The sequence below is a fragment of the Dipodomys merriami genome, unplaced genomic scaffold (genome assembly GCF_024711535.1).
Source record: "Dipodomys merriami isolate MVZ:Mamm:240054 unplaced genomic scaffold, mDipMer1.0.p SCAF_1046, whole genome shotgun sequence".
In the NCBI taxonomy this organism is placed as follows: domain Eukaryota; kingdom Metazoa; phylum Chordata; class Mammalia; order Rodentia; family Heteromyidae; genus Dipodomys; species Dipodomys merriami.
In genome coordinates, this window is record NW_027202323.1 from 52,615 (window position 1) to 70,737 (window position 18,123).

An 18,123-nucleotide genomic window follows, 5' to 3' on the forward strand; every position below is an offset into this window, starting at 1 on the left:
GAGGTGACTTGTAGCCAGGTACGGGGTGGGGGGAGGAGGCAGAGAAGGCAAACACATTCTCTCTGCCCCAGCCAGGCTGGCACAAGCCGTGGAGACAGCTGGTGCCCACTGGGTGCTGTTGTGTGCCACAACTGCAGAGGCAGGCTGTGTTCGCACAACTCCAGTGTGTGTGGGGGAACTGTAGTCAGCTGGAAGTTAGACAGCTGGGGAAGAATTCGCTGATCCACTCTCCCTGCTTGCCAGGGAGCTCCCAGCTCAGATCTGGTGAGTCCTCAGCTGCTGACTTGGTGGCAGGAGGGTGAGGTTTGTGGTGTGCTCCTAGTTTGTCTGGAGATGAGAGGCAGCTGTTGTGAGGATGGGTCCTTCCTGAGGCTCCCAGGAAGGAATTCCTGGCTTTCTAAAGAGAGAACAGACTTGGGCTAGCATACTTGCTCTGCTTTGCTATGTGCAGTGAGGAAAATGATGGAGAAAAACACATTCAAGAGGTTATTATAGAGACAGTGAGTCGGCTGCAGGGAACGCGGGCCTGGCTGAGATTTTTCAGGTAGGGATCAGGTGAACCGTCCCTCACTGAGTGTGAACTGATAGGAAGCTTGATCGACAGGTAGAAACTTACGCCCCTGGTGTGCAACTGCGCATGCCCAAGTTTGCTGTGACTGCTCATGTGCAGTTAGTAGAGCTAGACTGGCCTCCTGCCAAGGCTTCCGGGCACCAAGAGGCCTAGGGGTCACTGTAGGTCACTGTCCTGTGTTTGCACTGGGGCCTAGGGGTCACTGCAGTTCACCATCCTATCCCACACTGGTGAGGGGCTCTGCTTCTTCAGGTAACTCTGGCCAAGGGGACTAGGGACCAGGCCGTGTAGCCTCAGGAATCCCGGCTCCCTTTTGATGGGCCCTTTGCTGGCCATGTACACTTTTCACTGGTACTGGGCTGGGTCCTCTGGAGAGGTCTCTCCCTTGTCCTAGCCTCTCCCCTGCCATGGAAGACCGGCCTTTGTCCCCACCCTCCAGAGTCTCTGTCAAGAGTCAGTGAGGTTGCAGACACCAACCTTAGCACTGGGGTGGACAGAGCAGGTGTATCTCCTGTTGTGACCAGGAACGCTGACCTGCCCAGGAGCTCAGCACCCGGTACTCCTGTACCTCACCACTGCCTCATGCACTCCTCCCAAATCCAGGGGGATTTCTTCTCAGAAAGGTGGATTTTCTGGATTCAAGGTTTCTAGACACCTTTGTCATCTAAATGCGGATTTATGGACAGAAAAGGCAAAAGAGGTGATAAAACCAAATTTTCTATCTCTCCCTTTCACTCCTTCCTTTCTTCTTTGGCCTGGGATTTGAACTCAGGTCTTTGAGCTCGCTAGGCTACTTGTGCCAAATGCCCAGTGCTGTCTGCTTTCATGACTTTTTCTATAGGGTGAAGTTTCCATCTTGTCAATGATTGTGTGGCCAACAAGACCAGTTCATTCACCCATTCAAATGCCAACAGTGGTCTTCAGGAGGAAAGGAAATGCTAAAAAAATAATAATAATACACAAAGTTTTTTGCCTTTTGTTTTAGCCGTATATCTGAGCAGATTATCGTGGCTTTGGGTTTTCACCAATTGTGATCAAATTTTGGACAAAAAGCAGCTAAGCAGGGGGTGGCTGTAATTGGACGCTGGTGGCAAGCTCTACTATCTCATTTCTGGGCCTGTGATGAGGGCTACGTTGGGGCCAAGCTGAGCTGCGCACTGCCTGGCTGCCAAGAAGTAGAGGCAGACAAGTTGTTTCTGGGAAAAAGACCCACGCTGGGAGGATACTCCACAGTGACTGTGCCCTCCTCCAACAGGGCTTCAGTTCCAGTGTCCAATCATGAGTGTTACCCAGGGATAAATATGAGAGCTTATGACTAAGTCAGCTCTCAAAATCCTATCGTACAGAACCAGGCCTTTGTCCCATGAGCCTCTGGGGGTGTCTTTGGTTCAGACCCTGATAATAGCATTGGAACAGCAAATCTAAATCCCAGCAGTGGTCCTGGGAGAGGGCTGTGTGGTTATGTCTGAAAGTCAGGAGCCTCCTTGGCAGAATGAGTATCAGTCCTGGGCGACTGAGCAGAGGTTTGAACCCAGTGGCTGCCCAACACCAGCACAGTGTTTCTCCTGGCAGATCTCCCCAAACTACTGTCAGAGTGGATGTTTCTAGAACCTTCGATGAGGCAGCATGTGGCCCTGGGCCTTGCATGGAGCCCTCTTGGGAAATACTGCCTCCAAGCCCAGAGGGAAGGGTTATCGCCAAATGAGCTGTCCATACCAAGAGGAAATTAGAGAGAGATGTAGAGCAATTTTGCAGTGCTCTTGCTCTGCTGACAGCTGCGTATGCAGCTGGCAACGCATAAGGAGGATTTATTAGAAGACGTCATATTTGGTTAAGTACTTTGTATTAAGATGAGTGTTTCCCTCATACAGGCATTTTTTTAACTCCTTGCATTTCACCGAGGCTGAATTAATTACAACAATTACCAGTCAGAAAACCCATACTGCCCAATTATCATGTAATTCATTTTCGCAGATCACTGTGAGTTTGGATAAAAAGTGGAAGACTTTTAGAAACTGCTGTACTTTCCTCTACAAACCTTACTGTTGTGCAACATAGTTCTAGGGTGGCTTGAAGATGAGCTAAAGGCATGGCCTTTGTTAGAGGCGTGGCTTCAGTGGATAATGTGGCATTAGTAGAAGTGTGGCTTCAGCAGAAGGTGTGGCTTCAACAGGAGGTGTGGCCTCAGCTGTAGGTATAGCCTCAGCAGGAGGTATGGATTCACCTGGGGGTGTGGCTTCAGCAGGGGGTGTGGTCTCAGCTGTAGGTATGGCTTCGGCAGGAGGTGTGGCTTCAGCTAGGAGTGTGGCTTCAGCAGGAGGTGTGGCTTCAGCTGGGGTGTGGCTTCAGCAAGGGGTAGGGCCTCAGTGGTATAACTTCAGCAGGTGTGGCTTTATCAGGAGGCACTCCTTGTGGCATCCAGCCAGGTTCAAATCCAGTTGTTGCAGCCTTAGGCAGATATGGAATCTTTCTGTACCTGTCTTTGCTCATGTGTAAATAGGTGAGTGCATGTGTCTTTGTTTCATGGGGCCAAGGATAAGCCAGTGTAGCTGGTGCCCCAGAATGGCCAGTGAGCAGTGAGCACCTGTCGGTGCTGGCTGTAACCTTCCTGCAGGCTCACACAGCTAGCTAGCTAGCTCAGACATTCCAACACCTCATGGAAGGACACTCCATGCTGCCTTAAAGGTCCTGGATGCAGGGAACTGTACTTGGCCCAGTGGTCCCACTGTCCTTTCCAGCCAGAGGGAGTGTTGCAGTTTCTGGCTATGCATGTGGGGGACCCAGTCATTTTGCTGTAAGCTGACACAAATGAGAGCCACCAAGTGGTGTCTCCATTGGAGCTCTTCATCTCCCTCTTTCTACCTGTCTCAATGTGGTCAGACGTAAAACTCATTGGCCTGGGGCCAGCAGCATGGCTGACCCAAAATGGGATTAAACCACATGTTTCCTTTCTTCTCTTCCCTCCTCCTCCCTGGGCCACCAGCCGATGGAGAAAGCTTTCATTGCTCTCATTGTTTCCCTGCCCTTTCCCCTTCCTCCTCCTGCTCCTCCTCCTTTTCTTTCTCTGCTCCCAGGCCATAAGGTGAGCAGCTTCCCCCTGCACAGGTTCTCATGTGCTGCCATGATGCTCTGCCTCAGTGCAGGCCCAGAGTTGTCGAACTGGTAAACCTTGGATCAAAACCATGAGCTAAGATGAAATTCTGTACCTTTTAAATAACTTCTGTCTCCTGTATTTGTCTCCACAGCAGCAGCAGAAGCAGCAACAAATCCATTGGTGCAAAAGGAGAAGTATCCAAGAAAGAAAAGTGACAACGGAAGTGCTGTTATTTAAAATCATTTCTGTTATATCACTCTGAGGCTCACGGTGCTGACTGAAGTCTGTCTCAATTTTCCTCTCCTGGTTACAGCCATACTTCTGAATGAATGTCAGGCCCCTTTGGTATCTGCTTGAGATTGGCTTCAAGACCTGTCCTCCATGCAGAGCACTGGTACCTACCCAGGGTCGGGGTCTCTACATGGAGTCCCGCTCCCCTCACAGTTCATCTGTCAGGCTTCTTTTTAACTCTTGAATTATGCTTTGGAAAAGCAGCCAATTGAGCAGAAAACATAAATTGTAACCTATTCTTCCTTGTACTAAAGTTTTAATATACTTTTTTTTGTCTTTAGCTCAAAAGAAATCGGTTCTACATCCCTTTTAGACTATACTGACTCAATTCCATACAATCTCCACGAAAGCCAAATTGCTTAATTAGACAATAATATCAGAGAAATTGACCATTATATCTGATTACTGACTTCTCAGATGTTTGGCATTACCATTTATATTCTTTGCAGGTGTGTTTTTTAAGACTGAAAATAATTTATTGAGAGATGGTTCTTGGAAGTTATTTTTAATAGCCTAATGGTTTTTTAATTTTCCAATCATTTATATTCATCATCTAGAACCGAAAATGGAGTCAGATTGATTCTCATCATGTGGCAACTCTTTTTTCCTCAGTTACAGACTGGTGGGACATGGAGATGAAGCCGAGAGAAGAATTATTTCACCATTACCTATGATAGAAGGTACAGGACACAGAGGAGATGAACTCTGAGTGGGGAGCCATAAAAGTAACCCACCGAAGAAGGTATGTTTTATGGTTGGACATTTTATTTGGTTGTCATAGAAGTCACTCAATACTTCCAGAATATTGTTGCTGTTACCTTGCATTAGCGGAGTGGGAAATGAGGGTCAGAGGAGAAGCAAGATAGAGGGGCCTGGTTCAGGCCACGGATCTCAATACTTTGAAATAATGTCCCCTTTCCCCTTTTCAATTACCACCAAGTAATTGGACCACCTTTTCAATTACCACCAAGTAATTGGACCAAATGGTCAGCTGAGCACCCACCAGATGTATGACACCCATGCCAAATAGTTTATATGCACTTTGCCCTTGAATTTCACAGCCACAATGTGTGCTTTTGTTATCTCTAGTCTACAGATGAGGAACCTCTCTCATTGAGAGGGAAGGTCCAAGTCAAGGTCAAGTGACTGGCAGAAAACACAGAGCTGACTTGTGACAGAGCCACACTCCTATCCTAGGGGTTCTCTGTGCTTTCTCCTTACCCAAAGCTGAATATCAATAAGTATCACAAATTGATATTGCAAAAATATAAACAGCTGGATGGAGGACGATGTTTTCTGCAAGTAGTTACTGTGGTGAAGGGGAAAGAGCACTGTTGGGACCAAGGGTTTAACACATGGCTTGGTGGAGGTGGAGTAGGATTGGTAAGTTTGCAGCAGGAAATCACATTTCTCTGTCATTAGTGTCTCCCTGGAGAGGAAATATGGTCTCTTTATATTGAATATCAAGAAGAGCTCCTGCTTTAAAATCCATCAGAGCAGCTGGTCAGGATTTGGGGGAACCTCCTGGTTCTTACAAGCTCAATTAGACAAACACAATGATTGTCAACAACCATAATAAGGCCTCAGACTGTTTTTATGCAAATGTAACATTCCAGTAAGGGAGTCCTGGATCCTGTGTTCAGCTATCCACAGTGGCACACTGTGTTCCATTTAGGGTGCCCCACTGTAGGAGGGTCCCAGGTGGGGTGGAGGATTTTGGGGTACTTGAACAATGATGCCCTCTGGTATGGTTTGTACTTGAAATATCCCCAAAAGCTCCTGAGTTGAAGGCTTGCTCCCCAGCTGGTGGCCATAGTGAGAAGTGACTGGATCCTGAGGGCTCTGCCTCTACCAATGGGCTCATCCACTGATGACCTCATAGCTGAGTGGGCTGTCAGGAGGCGGGGCCTTGAGAGGTGATTGGATCTCCTCAGGAAGTATCTGGCTCCACCATTGGGCATCCATTGATGATATCATAGCTGAATGGGCTGTCAGGAGGCGGGACCTTGAGTGGTGATTGGATCATGGGGTTCTGGCTCTAGCAACGGGCTCATCCACTGATGACCTCATAGCTGAGTGAGCTATCAGGAGGTGGGGCCTTGAGAGGGGATTGGATTCCAAGGTTGCTACCTTCATCTATGGATTAATGCCTCCACAGGGTGGGGGATGTGACCTTGAATGGAGTAACTTTTCCCAGCCCATTCCCCTCTCCTTTCTCCACCTTGTGTTTCTGCTGCCACATGTGCTGCCTACCTCAGCTCAAAGCTATAGCTCCAGCCAACCACAGATGGAGACAAGCCCAAAGAAACCTTTCTTCCTTCGAGTTCAATTCCTTAGATCTTGTCACAGCATTGGAAAGCAGACCCACACTGTCTGTGAGAGCAAGCTCAAGGACCTGAGGCTGTATGGGGAGGGGCGAGGTGGAGGAGAGGAGGGGGCTCAGAGCAGGCCCGAGAGGGGGGCACTCTGGAGCTAGCAGAAGCGTCACATTGGACTTGCTATGATCTCTAGGCTGTGACGGTTGGGGACAGGGTGGAGATGGTGTGCTCTACAGTGTGCTCTACAGATCTGCCAATGTGTGTAGTGTGTCACAAGGTTTCTGAGAAAGAGAGCACCCAGGGCTACATGGCTGGATGAGGGGACATGGCATAATTGTGGCTCTCCTCACACTTAGAGGCTTGGGGGACATTCACAAAAATTCTGGTCACTGGCTGAAACATCAAGACATGGGAAGATTGGCTCAGATCTACATTTGTCCTCTATCTTATAGTGTGCTTGTTAAGGTTCCTCCTCCTCCTCCTCCTCCTCTTCCTCCTCCTGCTCCTCCTCCTCCTCCTCTTCCTCCACCTCCTCCTCCTCCTTCTCCTCTTCTCCTCTCCCCTCTTCACATCTCTTTTCTTCCTCCTGCTTTCTCCTCCTTCTTCTCTTCTTCCCTTTCTTTCTTCAACTACCCTTCCTCTTTCTTCCTACTTCTCCTCCCTTTCTTCCTCCTTTTCTTTTCCTTACCTTCCTCATCCCAGGCCTTGTTCTTTCACTACTTGGCTTATGTGATTACTTCCAACTGAATCTTTTGAGAGCAAGTTTGTCCTGGACTCCCAGCTGACTAGCTCAGATCTTGGAGGTTCAGGTAGGCACTGCCTTTATGGATGATCTGAGCACCACCTTCTGGGGACAAGAGGCATGGGGCCAGAGTCACCGTGGCACACCTGGGCCTGGGTAGAGAAGCCCACTGGGCTGTTGGCATATTCACCGGCTGAGGGCTGGTTTATGCCGGGTGCTTGTTGCTCACTGTGGACTGACTTCCACTCCCAGCTCCCCTTTGGAAATAGAAGCTTGGGATGCGTGCTTGTCGTTGAGGCTCTCAGGACTGGACAAGAGGGAATTTACAAGAAAGCAGACATGTGATTGTTTAGGGAGTTTTAGTGTGGAGGACCTTGCAGCCTCATGACCCAGGCCCAGGGCTGCTGGTCCTTTCTGTAGTGGGAACTCTTGGCGATGACAGAGTTGTGGTTATGAACTGGAACACAAGAACTCATCAGACACACCTTGCACCTTGCCAAGGGGGTCATTTGGGGAATCACAGAGTGGCATTGGACGGGAACAAGGCAGACCACCTGTCCAGTTGCTCCTGAGCACCCCCCCCCATGAGATGAGGCATGAGTTGGTGGTCACTTGATGGTAAACCAAGAGAAAATAACTGGTTACATGTTTGACATGGTCTTACACGATGTGATGGGACACTTGATTAGCACAGACCTGCCCTTTTCCTTCTCTCTCCATGTGGAGTCCCTGGCTACCCCCAGGGCCTCAGGCTCAGGTTCCCCTGGCAAGTGAGAGTGGAGGGCATCCTCTTGTACCAGTGGAACTGCTCCCACACAGGCCATGTGGGAGAGAGCTGTGCTGGGCTCTGTGGTTCCTGCCCATCTGGTGTTCCTGCAAGGGACCTGTGGCTGCTTAGTAATATCATTGCTGTAAATCTACAACTCGACTTGTCTGTTAGTTTATATTTAAAGTGTTTTTACTGAGTGCTGGTGGCTTACACCTGTAAACCAAGTGACTCAGAAGGCTGCGATCTGAAGATCGCAGTGTGAAGCCAGCCTGGGCAGGAAATTTCTTTTCTTTACTTTTTGCCAGTCTTGGGGCTTGAACTCATGGTCTGGACACTATCCCTGAGCTTCTTTTGCTTAAGGTTAGCTTTATACCACTTGAGCCACAGCACCACTTTTGGCTTTTTCTGTTTATGTGGTACTGAAGAATCAAACCCAGGACTTCATGCATGCTAGGAAAGCACTCTATCATTAAGCCACATTCCCAGCCCCAAAGCTTTGTTCTTTTTCTTCTACTTTTTTCCTGATGCTTTGGGAAAAGATGGAAGAGACAGAAGAATAAAAGATGGGGAAGAATATGACCTTAGGGTCAAGAGAACAGAGCTTTACTCAAAAATCTAGAAAAAGCCAGGGGCAAGAAGCTCGTAACTATAATTCTAGGTACACAGGAGGCTGAGATCTGGAAGATTTCGGCTCAAAGCCAGACCAGGCACATGAGGCTCCATCTCCAATGTAATCAAGAAACATCTGGGCTGGAGGCATGGCTCAAATGGTAGAGCACTGGTCAGTCAGCAAGAAGCAAGCAAAAAGCCTCGGTTCAAACTTCAGCACCATCAAAAAGACTCTGAAAGAAGAGGAAGGAAAACTAGTAGACATATTAGATATACTGTGTTGTTTAATTACTGCCCCTCGCTGGTTGGTTATTTTCGAGGTGGGGTCTTGTTCATGCCTGCACTGGAGTGGTCTGTGGTCCTACTATTTGCTCTGTCTCATACCTCTGGGGATGGCACAAGCGTGCCACTACTCCTAGCCATTGTGCTTCCACTGTGTCCGCATGTCAGGGGCAGGCCACCACTCCAAGCTACTGGTTGAAATGGGGTCTCACAAACTAACATGTCTGGGCTGACCTCGTACTACAACCTTCTGAACTCCTCTTCTGAAGTAGCTAGGGATACAGGCTCGTGCCATGGTGCCAGTTTCTTCCTGTTGTGATAAAGCCACAAATGCCACCATCGATAGCCTACCCTCATGACACCATGGGACACTTGTCACTTCTCAACGTCCCCACCTTGAAGGGCCATGGACACAGGCCCATGGGAGTCAGCCTGCAACACATGCACTTTTGGAAGGCAGATGCAAACCAGAGCCCTCAGCTCATTTTGCTTTAGTTACTTTTTAGATAGAGCCTCACATTCTTGTCCTGGTCAGCCTCGACTGTAGTCCTACTGATGCTGTCTGCAGAGCTGGGATGACAGGTGTGAGCCGCCATGCCCTACTTGCTCAACCAGATGGAGCTTTTTTGCTTTGCTGGCTGTGATCTATGATCTTCTTTACTTTGACCTCCCCAGCAGCCCAGGATTCACCGGAGCTTTGAGTCTCGCCTTCAACTCTGCCACCCTTTCTACCTTCCCTGTGCCAGGCTCTTCCCTTCACATTTTGTGAAATACAGTCTCAGTTCTCTGCCAGGCCTCTGTGATTTACTGCATGGTGGAGCAAGTAAGACATCCTTCATTTTCATACACAGGAGGAGCTTTAAAAGTTAGTCTCTGAAGTCAGACTGTAAGGCCTCTTGATTAAGAGTGAAATCGCAGACACGATGCCCCAGCTGAGCGCCGGGAAGATGAAGTTGCTAAGTACAGAGCAATTACAGCTAATTTTCTGATGCCCAGATGCCCGTGGACCCCAAAGGTAGTCTGAGTTCAGGTGTGAGTTGGGGTGGGAGTGGGGTGGCAGGCTCACTGGGCTGGCTTTGGGGAGATGTGAGTTGGGTGTGACTCCTGAAGCTACTTTGATTAAGGGAGGGGAGGTCTGAGGGCTAAAGGGTAGGTAGGAGATGGGGGAGGGCTCCCTGGGTATGTGGAGTCTCCACATCACTACCAGGCTTTGGAACAAAGAAATAAAGACATGAGGATAGATCTCCCTCTCTTCACCAACAAGAGAGTGGGCAGCAAGGGCGGGCAGGGGAAGGGAGAGGATGAAGGGGTGGCTGTGGAAAGGGAAAAACTGAATTAAACAGAAATTCAAATTGCATTTTTTGTTTGAACCCAAGGCCTCCCTTTTTCTCGCCCTCCTCTTCATCCCTCCCTCCCTCGAACTCAGGGCCTTGTATTCACTCTAGAGATGAAAAGAAGCATACAAAGAATCTTGCTTGGCTTTCTTGCTCACAGCTGGCGATCTATCATCTGAGCCATACCTCCAGTCTGAATTGTTGCTGGTAATTTGAGAGACAGATTCTCAAAGACTTTTCTGTCTGGGCTGGCTTTGAACCAGCCCCTCGAGCAGCTAGGATGACAGGTATGTCCATCAGGAACCAGGCTTGCGTGTCCTTTATTTCTCAAATTATATAACACAGGCCCAGGCTTTTCTGCCTGAACGCGGCACTTCTGAGATAACTTTTTCTTCAAAGACCTGAGCCTCCTTCCATCTCTCAGGAAGTGGTACAGACTCTGAGTCTCTGAGCACCTCATGGGGAATTCAGTTTCAACAGTATCTTCTCCCCAGCTCCAAGCCCACATCTCTGGTCTCCGTGTAGGAATGAGGGCAAAGGAACACTTCTAGCTCTGGTCTCAGAGGCCTGGATCCAGGTCTGACTGTGTCTGCTGATCTCTGGGGTTGGGGTGAGTCTATGGATCACATGGTGCACACAGGGCTGGTTATCATGGTGGCTGGGGTGGGAATGAGGAGAAAGAGGGGGTTGAAGAAGAAGGAGGATGAAGACGAAGATGAGAAAAGTAGAGAAAGAAAGAGAAAAAGTAGTAGAGAGGTGTTGGGAGCCAACAGTAAAGTTTAAAGTTCATCTTGACCCTGGTGCTCACTTGAAGGCAAGTACAAGGAACTGGTTTACTTAAAAAACACCAGGTGCCCAGGATTGCTTTGCTATGTCTGCAGAGTTTGTTTTACTTTCTACCAGTTGACCTTGTCTTGTTTTTACTGCACTCTATTTTTACTGAAATTTTCCTTGTTTTTCTGGACTATTGTAACCTTATGTTACCTCTTGACTTCTGATAGTATATATTAAGAAAAGTTAAAAATAAATGGTGCGCAGTCTTGAGCTGCAGACCTCCCGACCCCATCCTTTGTCTTATGTCTTTATTTTTCTGCATCCTCGCCAACTAATTCAGGATTCCCTTTTGTTGCCGGCAGGCTCCAGCAAGTGGCACCTGAACAGGGAACTGAAAACCTGGGATCATGGCAGAGGACCCAGCTAAGGTAAGAGGACATCCAGAAATAGAGAGCGGGAGAGAGTATAGTCGGGAGTAAGAAATTATGGGGCAAGGTAACAGCCACATGTTATATGTGCAGGCTCTCAAGGGTATGTTTCATGCTCAAGCAGTGAAAGTTAGACAGTCAGTTAGAATGTTTCTTTTACTTTGTTGAGGAAGTATACCCCTGGTTCCTGGAGGAAGGAACCATTAGTTTAGAAACTTAGCAAAAAACAAAAAACAAAAAACAAAAAACATTCAGGGACACTATGATGCAAATGCCCTGTAAGTTAAAACATTGCTGCTTTGTAATTGTCTGGTATCTGTGTAGCCTGCAGGTTCTGTATTGGGGTTGGCAAGAGGTATTGGCGGACGCACTATAAGACAGGCAACTGGGCCAATGGGAGCCGTCCCCCAGATCCCCATCATGGTAAACTATCCACTAGTGCGGACATTTGGGCCCATCTGTAGTCCAACACTTTCTGTCTGACAGTCTACAATGCACACGCTGTAAATGTGTTTTGTCTCAATGTTTGTGTGTATGTATTCTGGAATTCTTGGAATGTTTCTTCTCTCAGATTCATCCTGATGTGAGAGCCTAGAGGAGACTGGCTAACACTCGCTCAATATCTGTTTCTCTCTAGCTCCTTCTTTTTTACTTATACTTTAAACTGACCCCCTTTTCTTTGCTTCACAGCTACCTCCTTCACCCTCTCTGGATCAAGAAGTCGGGGGTTGGTGGGGGTGAAAAACCTGGAGGATCTAACAATAACTTAAAAGGGCCAGCAGGGAGAATTCACAGCCGGATGAAAATGCCACTGACCACCTACAAGTGACACCAGCAAGACTTTAGCCTCCAGCCTTGACCCAGGGGGTCTGAATATGGGGGAGAACCTGTCAGTCTGAGGGGACGGCCACTAGGGACTTCTTTCCCTTTCTGCAACATGACTGGCAATTTTCCTCTACCTTGGAAGGCCCCTGGGTCAATGTTTGCAGGAATCTAAAAAAAAAATCCTCCGGAGGTGAGTAGAGGGGGTTGGAATCCCCTGGTAAGTGGATTTGAGTCCCACTTGTGAGTGGTGGTGAGATGTCGCCCCATTCACTGAGACCTGATTTTGTCTTTGTGGCCACTGTTTGTCTTGTTTACTTCGGTGTGTTTTCTGTTCTATGTTTTCTGAGGTAGGGATGAACTGGGGGCCCATTAGTCCCCAACTCAGCCTTTTGTTGTTGTCTTGTCTAGTTCTGTTTTAGAATTGGTACCAGTTTTAAATGTTCATACAACTGATTGATTTTTGTGCGCTTTAAGATCTGTGTGTGTTTTGTGTGTGTTTGTGAACATGTTTAAGATAAGAATTATCAGCATGCTGTAACAATTGGGTGAGTTTAAGTTTAAAATTCAAAAGGTTATGAGGTTTGGACATTACCAAAAATTTTAAAGAATTTTCACATTGTTTTAAATGACCTTTTAAGGATTCTTTAACTTAAAAAATTAAAAAATCTGGTATTTTAAAATGCATAAGGCTGTTTACACTGTAATCAAGTTATCTGGCTTAACAAAATGCATTGGCTGTTTGGAATTTAGTTCTCTTGGCTAAAATTTGGGAATAAATATTAAAAGTTTAAATGTAAAAGTTTGTTTAACACTGTCAAAGACATTACTGTCCTGTCTGTCTAAAAGTATGTATTTTCATTCAAAAAACCAAGAGATAAGAAAAGGAAAAAATGTAAAAGCCAACAAAAGACCTAGCTTTAGGAGTAAGGGGTAAACAGGCCATAGTTCAGTTCAGCTGGTCATACATGGTGGGACAGGCCATGGGAGGAGTCCACGCATGGTGAAAGGGGACAAGTTGGCACAAACGCAGTTCATCATACCCTAAAGAGTGAGATTAGGTGTGTGCCCATTCCACAGGAGGGGCCAAGTGGCCCACTTTGTTCTGTCCTTTTTCTCTACAGGTAAATACTAGAAACATGATGGTAAAAAAAAATTAGTGATGCGATGATCTGATTAGTATTGCTAAAACTGCCCCTTGGACTTAAAAAGAGGGTTAAAATGTATTTGTATAATGTGACTTGCTTTCAATGATGTTCTACAATTAGGATATGTTTTTAAATGTCATAAAGGTGTTAAGTTTACCTTCTTGGTACAGTAATGGTGATTGTAATTCTTGCATTAAGGAAAAATTGTCATGTGAGTTTAAAAGTTTTAATGTGTATCTGTTTTAAAACAAACATCCAAGAGACAATGAGTGACAATTGGCCTCAAGATTTTAAAGGATTTTTTAAAAATGTAACTAAAAACTAAAATATAAAATAATAAAAGAGATTAATAGGAGGCTTAAAAATTAGGAATGGATTTCTGGATATAAAGTTTAAAAGTAAAATTGTTGTTAACATTTGCCTCAAAGTGGAAAAATTAGGATTACCAAAATAATTGCTTTGGGATTCAAAGTGACAGAGCACGAGCCTTGAGCTGTAAAGCTGAGGGATAGCACTCATGCCCCGAGTTCAAGTCCAGCAACCAGCTAAGGGAAATGCAGATGAGGCATTTATCCCAGTGTAGAGAAGACATTCGTGAGACAAGAGCTATGGAGGAGTATCCAGAGGCAGTAAGCCACTGCTCGGATGGCAAAAATGTCAGATCCTAGAGTCATTTGTGTGTGGCCCTTCAAAAATTGGTCAGAGCCAGAATGTCATGGGAAGATAGTTTGTAAGCATGCCTAATGTCCATGACTGTCTACCTTGTAGGGACAGAAACATTAGTGATCTGTGATAGTACTAAAAAGTGAAGTTATAAAATGTGTGAGATGGTTTAAATCCCAGCCCCTGTATGTTTCAAAAGCCCTAATTGACAGTAACTTTTGAGCTAACACCAGCTACAAGAAATTTATCTGTTCAAGAAAATCGTTTGTAAACTTGAGAGTGTGTTTCTATTAACATCTGTCTATTTACATCTGCACGGGTGACTTAGGCATTGTTAGGGTCACTAGGGGTCACATTCCTAAAGATGCTTTTACAGGGCTGGGAAGGTGGCTCAGTGGTAGAGCGCTTGCCTTGCATGCTCAAGGCCCTGGGTTCGATTCCTCAGCACCACATAAGCAAAAAGAAAAAAGCCGGAAGTGGCGCTGTGGCTCAAGTGGTAGAGCACTAGCCTTGAGCTGAAGAGCTGAGGGACAGTGCCCAGGCCCAGAGTTCAGGCCCCACGACCGACAAAAAAAAAAAAAAAGATGCTTTTACAAACCAGAGTGCTAAACAAGCTACATTGCTGTAGCTGGAGAAAAAGTCTGTGCATTTGTCAAAAGTTAAAATATTGTTCTTAATGATATCTAACCCTTGTAACCTCTTTCTAAAATAGACTAAGGTTATAGGATCCTGGCTAAGTAGGATCAACACCCCTGAGTCTGCTTGAAGAAGTTACAGAAGATGAATCTTCACCCATCATCCCCTTTTTAGAATAAGGGACCAGAGTCATAAAAAAAATGTGGCAAAATAGACAGAAGAAAAACGCATGGAAAATAGTAGTACAGGCCTGAGCCCTCTACATCTGCCTAGAAAATCAGCCTTATTAAAAGAACTATCTAGTTAAAAAGCTTGTCATTTTGATAATTTGTCCTGGGCTATTGTCTAAATAGTCTTAAAAACTAGTGGGGCCACAGCCTGCCAAGCCTAGGTATTACTTGTATCCTTAACCAGTCTGTGTAGAAATATACAGCCTAGCACGAGGTGTGACAGTCCCTTGGAGACACTGAAAGACCCTGCTGTTGCTGCGGTTGCTACAGCCTTACAGTCACGGGGAGGAAATCGACATAGTTACCCTGACCTCCTCCACCATGGAAAAAGTAGACTAAACTCCTGCCTGATTCCATCTTTTGGATGGCTTCATTTTGTCCATGTTACCATATAACTACTCTAATTTTATTATGGCTACTCCTCTTGCCGGGAGACTAACAAACATGGTATTGCTCATTCCCTACACTGCTTTGCCTTTATGGGACTTCCTAAACATATTAAAACTGATAATGGTCCGAGATATGTCGGACAAGCTTTTCAAACTTTTTGTAAATCTTACCAGATTTTTCACTCTACAGATATTCCCTATATTCCTCAAGAGCAAGAAATTGTTAAACAAGCCAATGGGCTGTTAAAACACCAAATTTTTGAATTAAAAGGGGGGAATTATACCCCTTCTCTCCTGTTAATATTCTTTTCATGCTTTATTTGTACTAAATTTTTAAGTTTAGATTGTAATGGACTTTCCACAGTACAGTGACTTTGGGAAAAAAAGAGAGCAAAGAGCTTTTGGCCGAGTTAAGTGGAAGGATCCTTTAACAGGTGATTGGCATGGGCTCGATCCAGTTTTAACATGGGGTTGAGGACATGTTTGTGTTTTTTCGCAGGAAGAAAATGAATCCCTCTGGTTGCCTGAGCATTGCGTTAGGATTGTGGAGGCTCATTCTGATGACACAAACCCTGACACATTGGGCTTACGTGCCAGATCCCCCGATTGTGCGCCCTACAACTTGGGAGGGAATTGAAGTTCTCATTCACGTCAATAGATCAGTATACAGTACAGCACTTGATCACTTCATCCAGCACACCAAGATGGCAGATACCTCAGCTTCAGACATTGGAACTCCATTCTACTTTACCACCAGCTCTAAAGGCTCCATTCCAGGCTGTATTATAATGCTATCCATGACTCATAAAATTTGGATCCCAGACAAAAATCAAATGTACAATATACAGATGACATCTTTACCAACTGGTTACCCAGTTCATGCAAATTTTACTCCATCCTATATGATACCCCATTGCATTAATTCTTCACAAATAATAGTATCTACAGGAAAGCCTCATCCAATAAGGTGCAGGCATGTGAAGCCATTTGTTACCAATATTTCTGGAACTAAATTTCAATTAATGGACTGGTTTGGAGCTAATCTTACTAATAAGTACAATTTTGGACTGTGGTGGATGAATGGGCATCCTCAACATCATGTTTGGATGCTAGTGGCTGCACTCAACAACATAACCTGGCCCAATTCATCCCTTTCAAAAAATATTATGAGTTGTGTATCACCACCCCATGTCATTATGTATAGACCATTCAATATCTCTATAGGAGCTAATTATTTTAATGTCACCTGTTCTAATTGTTCTTTTACTAATTGCTTGTATAGCGGCATAACTGAATCCATACTTATTGTTAGACAACCATCTGTTGTTATGCTTCCTGTAAATATTTCTAAAACTTGGTATAAAGATTCTGGCATTCAGGTGTTAAGACAATTGAAAAAACTAATGCGCCCTCATCGATTTGTTGGGCTACTTGTAGCTGATGTTTTGGCTTTTATTTTGTTAGCTGCCTCTTCAGCGGCAGCTGCTGTGGCACTAACACAAAATGCACAAACTGTCCATTATCTTAATCAGCTTGCTCATAGTACTACACAAGCCCTACCTCTGGACGCTAAAGTGGCAAAAACTGCTAAAAAAAACTGTTTAAACAATTTCAACTCTATATCACTTCCCTGACTTATGTTAAAGGATTGCTAATGTCATTGCTTGGCGTGGGAATGCTTTTGCTGATAGTTTTTCTATGCCTTCCTTATACGTGCACTGCAAAACTCTCTTATGAGTTTAGCCATACAGCTACATAAGATCAAGCTCTATATAAATGAATTCCCAGAGAGAAACTGTAGCCAGAGTCGGGTAAGAGGGGGTGACAGTCTGACCAACCTAAGACAGGGCCTTCAGCTTTGCTCTGAAAAAGTTCCCGATGACGGGTAAGGCAGACAAGGTGATCCACCCAGCCTAAGACAGGTGGGTTCGCTTCTTCAAACAAAGATGGGGGAGATGTTGGGAGTCCACAGTAAAGCTCTATGGTCATCTTGACCCCTGTGCTCACTTAAAGGCACGCATAAGGAACTGGCTTTCATGAAAAACACTAGGTGCCCGGGATTGCTTTGCTATGTCTACAGAATTTGTTTTACTTTCTATCAGTTGATCTTGTCTTGTTTTTACTGCACTTTGTTTTTAATAAAACTTTCCTTGTTTTTCTGCAATATGGTAACCTTATGTTACCTCTTGACTTCTAATAGTATATAATAGGAAAAATTAAAAATAAACGGGACTGTAATCTTGAGGTGCAGACCTCCCGACCCCATCCTATGTCTTATGTCTTTATTTTTCTGCATCCTCGCCCCCTAATTCAGGATTCCCTTTTGTTGCCGGCAGGTTCTGGCACAATGGAATTCTAGGCTTCCATCAGAAAAAATGACATAGCCCCATTTGTTAGGAAATGGAAAGACTTGGAAAAAATTATATTAAGTGAAGTAAGCCAGGCCTAAAGAAACACAAGTCCCATGGTTTCCCTTATTTGCAATAATTAGTATATGTCTGAGACAAGCAGAAAAGATCAGATAAGTTGATTTTAGGTGAAATGAACCCCACTATAAGTATTGAATTGTTTTTTTTCTTGTGATTGTAACATATTTATAAGATGATTTCTTTGTTGTTTCATATGCCCCTCCCCCACAGCATAACCGCTGCTTTCATTGTATTTGATGTTGGTATAATTTGTGGAGGGGAAGGGCAAAAACAAAGCGTTTAAATAGGGATACAGGTGGACCCATTGCAACAATGAGATGTACAAGTCGTTATGTTGAAAAACGAACTTTACAACTTTGATCGGGGGGAGGATGGGAAAGGGTGGGAAGAGGAAACAGAGGAGGAGCCAAGAATTCTTGATAAGAAATGTACTCATTACCTTGCCCATGTAATTGTAACCCCGATGTATGGTATTTTCACATAATTTTTTTTTAAAAAGACAAAGGCTGGTTCAATCCATTGTTCTCTCTTATGGGAACATAGTATGCTAGGTGTGGAATAGAGACCTGGCGGGCAGGGGAACAGATTCAGACC

At 45.3% G+C, this 18,123-nt stretch overlaps 1 protein-coding gene across 1 annotated transcript; it reads left to right on the top strand.

Annotated features, from left to right (window-relative positions):
- The first annotated feature begins 216 nt into the window (after positions 1–216).
- LOC138811201 (endogenous retrovirus group K member 6 Env polyprotein-like) lies at positions 217–16,873 on the top strand. Its single transcript, XM_069998875.1, has 5 exons — positions 217–264; positions 3,817–4,059; positions 4,569–4,698; positions 11,147–11,212; positions 15,600–16,873. Exons 3-5 carry the CDS (start codon positions 4,655–4,657, stop codon positions 16,732–16,734), a joined length of 1,245 nt encoding a protein of 414 aa, XP_069854976.1. The 5' UTR covers positions 217–264; positions 3,817–4,059; positions 4,569–4,654; the 3' UTR covers positions 16,735–16,873.
- The last annotated feature ends 1,250 nt before the right edge of the window (positions 16,874–18,123 follow it).